Source organism: Drosophila elegans, unplaced genomic scaffold, assembly GCF_018152505.1.
Source record: "Drosophila elegans isolate 14027-0461.03 unplaced genomic scaffold, ASM1815250v1 contig_208, whole genome shotgun sequence".
In the NCBI taxonomy this organism is placed as follows: Eukaryota; Metazoa; Arthropoda; class Insecta; order Diptera; family Drosophilidae; genus Drosophila; species Drosophila elegans.
The window spans coordinates 26358459-26363949 of record NW_024545578.1 but is presented as its reverse complement, the minus strand read 5'-3'; the positions used below and the strand labels follow the sequence as shown (position 1 = coordinate 26363949).

Genomic DNA, 5491 nt, shown 5'->3' with positions numbered 1-5491 from the left:
TTAAATTTTGATTATTAATGCGCTAATTCGTCAGAGTGCTGAATTTCGGGTATTTAAAATAAACATTTAAACAGCGTTATTAAATACCTTTGCGTTGTTCCTCTCGTCGTTCCTCGTTTTTCACTCCTCTCTCCACAGCTCTCACTCAATCTCCTTTTGTCTTCTACTGCCTTCTGTATGGTGAGATGCCAGACCCATTCCCACAGTGCTAAAATTATTTTCGGTTTTCAGGCCAGTATATTTAAGAATTAATTTATATTGTCTTCAGTTCTAGCAATTTATTCAAACTTTGACGAGCTCTAGCATCTATGTATATTAGGAAGCCTTTCCTTATAACATACTCAATGTATGGGAAAGTTAAAGAATGTTCTATATCTAGTGAAATAATAAATAACGACCGAAAACAATTAGGCAGAACTGGAGATAAAAAAATAAAATTGGCATAAGAGCAGGTGAAAACGTTATTTTTAGGTGTACTAAAAAAAATGGGGACAGAAAAAATTTTGAGGGAGTCAATCTGCACCAGAAAATCTCTGAAGGATTTATTCGATTCAAATTTGTGAGCCAGTGCTATCAGCTCTCCTCTCTCCTCCTTAAGATGTTTAAAACTACTTTCCCCTGCTCTTCTCTTTTAATTGCCTTGAAATATTGCCTTAAGTTATCTGAATGTTTAAATGACTTATATCTATTATGTATACAAATTGCTGCCACTCCTCTTCCGAATACGTCTCTGGTTCACAGAAATTAGATGGCCGACATCTAATTTGTTTTTGTTTCGCGCCAAGAGTTTTGTGTTGCACGGAAAAAACATCGGCTAAAAAAGTGGGGTTAGAAACGTTAGTTCCACCATCTAGAACTAACTTGGAAGTTTTTTTTACTTGCAAAGTAACCGCAAAATCACTCTTTCTGGAAGGGGTTCATTGCCGACTTGGATTGTAAAACTTGATTTGTGTGCTCTGCCGGAGCTATGCTGCTTCTCAGCCGCCAAAAGACTATCGCTGATCTATATTAATAAATCTAAATCTATGATCTATATTAATCTTAGTAACGTTCTATTCCTGCGATTGATGACCGATGACCTTTGGGTGAACAAGTCAGTTAAAGGGATATACCAGCTTAACCCATGAAAAATCAGGACATTTTTTTTACATTTTTTTTAATAAAGAAAGTACAAAGTACTTCGAGCCGATTAAAAGCTGAAATCTAAAAATTCTAAAATGGTATTAAAGTATTAGAGCACTGTCTATAAAGTCAATTGCAATCTTTAAAAAAAAAAAGATACCAAAGTCGTGTGATTTGAAGATGAAAGTCGTTTTTTGGGGTTAAAAAATTGCCTTCGACAAGAGGTCTAGTGTGAACACAAGACAATCATTTTTGATTTACCGCCCTGAAAAATTGATTGGCAATATAATGCGCGGACGACAAAATGGGACTTAAGCTTCTGGCGTTCGCTACTTAATGGGAAACTTTAAGAACATCTGTGTACCGTAAGAAAGAAAACATTCAAATATGTGAACAATATAAATAATATTTATTTATATTGTTTCCGATTTACATAGTTTATACTTGTTTATGCGACATTTCAGTTGCAATTTAATTAAGCATAAACTTCACGCTGAGCTTTTTCCCAAGCCGCAATTGGACCATGCTCGGGGCGGTATTTTACATTGCAACCATCGGGCTCTAGGCGGTTGTCATCACGAAGTTCCTCATAGCGCTCCCGTTCGTACTTGGTAAATCCCCATTTCTTGGAGACGTAAATCTATAAATACAACATATAATAATTATTAATAAGCAAACAAATTAAAAGTTACAAAATGAATAAGCAAGCAGAAACAATAATGATGAATATTCTTCATATTTAAGCTTTAATATTATAATTTCACTAAGTTTAGTCAACAAGGAGTATACTCCTATATTTAAATTTGATGATATGAGCACAAAATAGAAAACTCATTTTCATGACGAAGAAAGCGCACGATTTTTTCAACTGCGTTTATCTCGAAAAAAATGGTAGCTACAAAAATAATTTACAATAAAAGGGGTTGCTTGTTGTTAGGCACATTCAACTGTAAGAAAACAGATGACTTTTATCGAGCAAAAAAAGCCAGTGGTAAAGTATTAAGAGCAGGTCTGTAAAGACCTATTATTTAAAGGTTGAAGTTGAAAAGGCCATCAAAAAAAAAATTACAACAAAAAACAAGAAAGGAGGCAAACTTCGGAAAGCCAGCTTTATATACCCTTGCACCTATTCCAAAGATTTAATATTTCATAAAACAACATTCCGATTTTTATGCCTATATTCTCACAACTGTGAAGACATGTTTATTTTCCGCTTTATTCTTCGATCGTTACCATGGCAGCTATGTTACACATCGTGATCCGATTTTATAATAAACCATAACAATGTATCGAAGGGTGAGGTGAATCCGAATTGAAAACTGGAACAGGTCTAATAATTTGTTTCATATATATTTTTTCGATTTATACGAGTATATCTTTAAAAACTTTGAAGCTATGATAATTTTCAACTCAGTTCTTCGATCGATCCTATGACAGCTATACGATATCATTTTCCCATAAAACAATAAACCATTATTAAACAGCAAGTTCAATTTTGTTTTAATTATGACTTTCTATGAGAGATAACTTTTGGAAAGGTCTGAATGAAATTTTATATATACAAATATATATCTTTAAAACTGAGACTTATTTTTGTAAAAACGGACGGACGAACATGGTTAGGTCAACATAGTCTTGCTTTATAAGGCAGCAAACTTCTGACTGAAATTATGTACTCACCTTCTGACGTCCAGGGAACTTAAACTTAGCACGACGCAACGCTTCAATAACTTGAGCCTTGTAACGATCGCTTGAGCGGACAGACATAATTGGTTGTCCAATACGAACTCGGGCCACCGTACCCTGCGGCTTTCCAAACGCACCTCTCATTCCGGTCTGGAGTCTTAAAAAAGGAATTAAATCATTTATAGGCATATAAGTCTTATCTAAAACAAAATTGACATTTTTAAGGTCACATATATACGGCTGTAAGCAATATAAATAACCTCAATAATAATGCCTACTTCATAATTTACCTATCAGCTCCAGCGCACGACAACATTTTGTTAATACGAATGACATGGAATGGGTGTAGACGCATTCTGATGTGGAACTGATCCTTTCCGCAGTATTTTACCAAATACTTGTTGCAACAAATGCGTCCAGCTTCCAAAGCTTCACTACTTAGTTGTTCATATTCGTCAGAAACCAAATGAACGCAAAGGGGGAAATCTTCAACAGTAGCCTTCTTTCTTCCCAAATCAAAAATACGAATTTTGGGGTCCGGAACACCCCGACAAAACCGTGATTTAGGATAAGGCTTATTTTTACAATAGCGGTAGCTGGAATTATTCAGCATTATTGCTGATGCGAATTTTATATCATGCATTTACATACCATCTTGCTGGACGTCGGCCCATTTTTACCCCTAGAAATAGTAATTCAAATTTTTTTTATATACTGACTAAAAATTGAAGGGGCAAAAACTCCACAACCAAAAACATTTAAAATGCCATATAAGGGCAATTAGTTATGAATTACAGAAGATAATTTTGAAGAGCACACATACCTTTTCTAACGAAGCGTACGTAAAAAGGAAGATGTGATTGAACGGAAGCAGAAAAGGTCTCGTCGCAAGCATCGCGCAGTTGTCACATGGATCAGTCAACATTTTCCTTAACTTAGAAACGAATAGAATAAAATTATAATACACAACAAATTATACAGTAATGCACTCTTTTTACACAGTACATCCGTTGGAAACGGTTGGAATAATCAACAAATGTGAAACTCCGACTTCCACAGAGCACATCCACCTTTCAATTACAGCTGATCTGAACAGCTGTGGCTCGTCAAAACGTAGAAAAAGTCGACAGGTCAACCAACTTTGTTTTTGTTTTGATGAGCTGTTAAGATCAGCTGAAGTCTAAAATCTGTGGAAACAGGAGTTTCAGATATATCAAAAATTCCAGCGGTTTTTCAGGGATGTACTGCGTTGAGAGAGGGTTGCACCGGAGAAACATCGGCTAACAATCGCATAAATTAGTCCGGACTAATTGGGAAGTTTCTGGAACAGCAAAACCTTATGGACTCTCCCTTCAGCGGATGGTGAAAGGATCTCTGTGGAAATACACTATTATTTCATTATTAGCTTTTTAATACCGTATTCCCACACAGAGCATTTGAAACAGTTGGGATTTTTGACAAACGTCTAACACATAGCCCATCCACCATGTGCCACCCGGTAACATATAATTTAAACAGCTGTGGCCCATCAAAATGTAAGCAACTATTTTTGCATAATTTGTCAATTATTTTGCCTGTTATGCAACAAAAATATGTGCATACCTGTTGCTCCGCTACATTTAATATATCAATAATTTATTATCATGATTAAACGTTTCCGTAGTGAATGTTTAAACTATTACAGGATATTGGAATAATTTAAAGTTGCAAAAATCGGCTAATGGAGCCCCCTCCACCATCTCTTTCAAGGATGGTTCGTACAGTTATGCCGTGCCAAAAACGTTCCGGTTATTCCTTGACGGTGGAATTTACGTTCCTAGCCGCACGTTATTAGCCGATTTTTTTTCGGTGCAACCCTAAAGTCTTGGGGCGAATGAATATGAATTGACTTTGCGGCCATTTTTTTTCTGTGAACCAGAGGCGTTGGCGAAAGAGAAATGGGGGGCTTGAGAGGTAAACACTCCTACAGGCAGCAATTAGAATACAGATTCTTTAGAGTTGCACTCAAAAATCCATATTATTCTTAAACAGTTTGATAGAGTTAAAGACCAACTTCCAAAAATTCTCCTGAAGCCGCTGGGTCTTTTGACGGATGGTAGATGGCGGTTGGTTGCTTTGTGGAAAAACCGGTCCACCATCCATCAAAAATCTCAACCGTATCGCTTGGATGGGATCTGTGTAACTGGTGTATGTTGTTGTTCTGGTGAATACGTCCATTGATTTATGGTTAACAAAAAACTCGTAATAGCCAATTCACATTACGGCATTTCTTGGGGGAACAATGAGAAGACTGTGAATAAGTGAAATTCCAAATAACACTCCCACAGTCTACAGTCAACTTCTTCTTGCGAGTGCTCAAAACAAAGTGAAATTCTTCGACTGGTTTATTTTCCAACTGTTTCCACACTACACTTGGTGCCAAAGCAGAATACGTGTGACTCTATTGGAAAACACTTTACAATAAAAATCTAAAGAGGAAAATAATTCACAACCACTTGTCGCTGGCCGCTTGCTACTTTTTTTTAACTTACGCTGCTAAAACGAAACAAAAGCGACAAAAAGCAAAATTATCGAAACTCCGACTTACTCTCATAACCATAAGCAACAGCAAAGCAGCAAGCCATGAAACGAAAATCAGCGACTCTTGCTGCTTTCTGATATTTGTGGTTTTTTGATACTTTCC

At 36.3% G+C, this 5491-nt stretch overlaps 1 protein-coding gene across 1 annotated transcript; it reads right to left on the bottom strand.

The window, feature by feature from the left end:
• Window positions 1-1508: 1508 nt before the first annotated feature.
• LOC108141759 (60S ribosomal protein L10) lies at window positions 1509-3697 on the bottom strand. The gene is made up of 5 exons (XM_017265259.2): window positions 3632-3697; window positions 3460-3490; window positions 3099-3404; window positions 2803-2965; window positions 1509-1762 (listed from the first exon to the last, which is right to left on the bottom strand). Exons 2-5 carry the CDS (start codon window positions 3480-3482, stop codon window positions 1598-1600), a joined length of 657 nt encoding a protein of 218 aa, XP_017120748.1. The 5' UTR covers window positions 3483-3490; window positions 3632-3697; the 3' UTR covers window positions 1509-1597.
• Between the last annotated feature and the right edge of the window lie 1794 nt (window positions 3698-5491).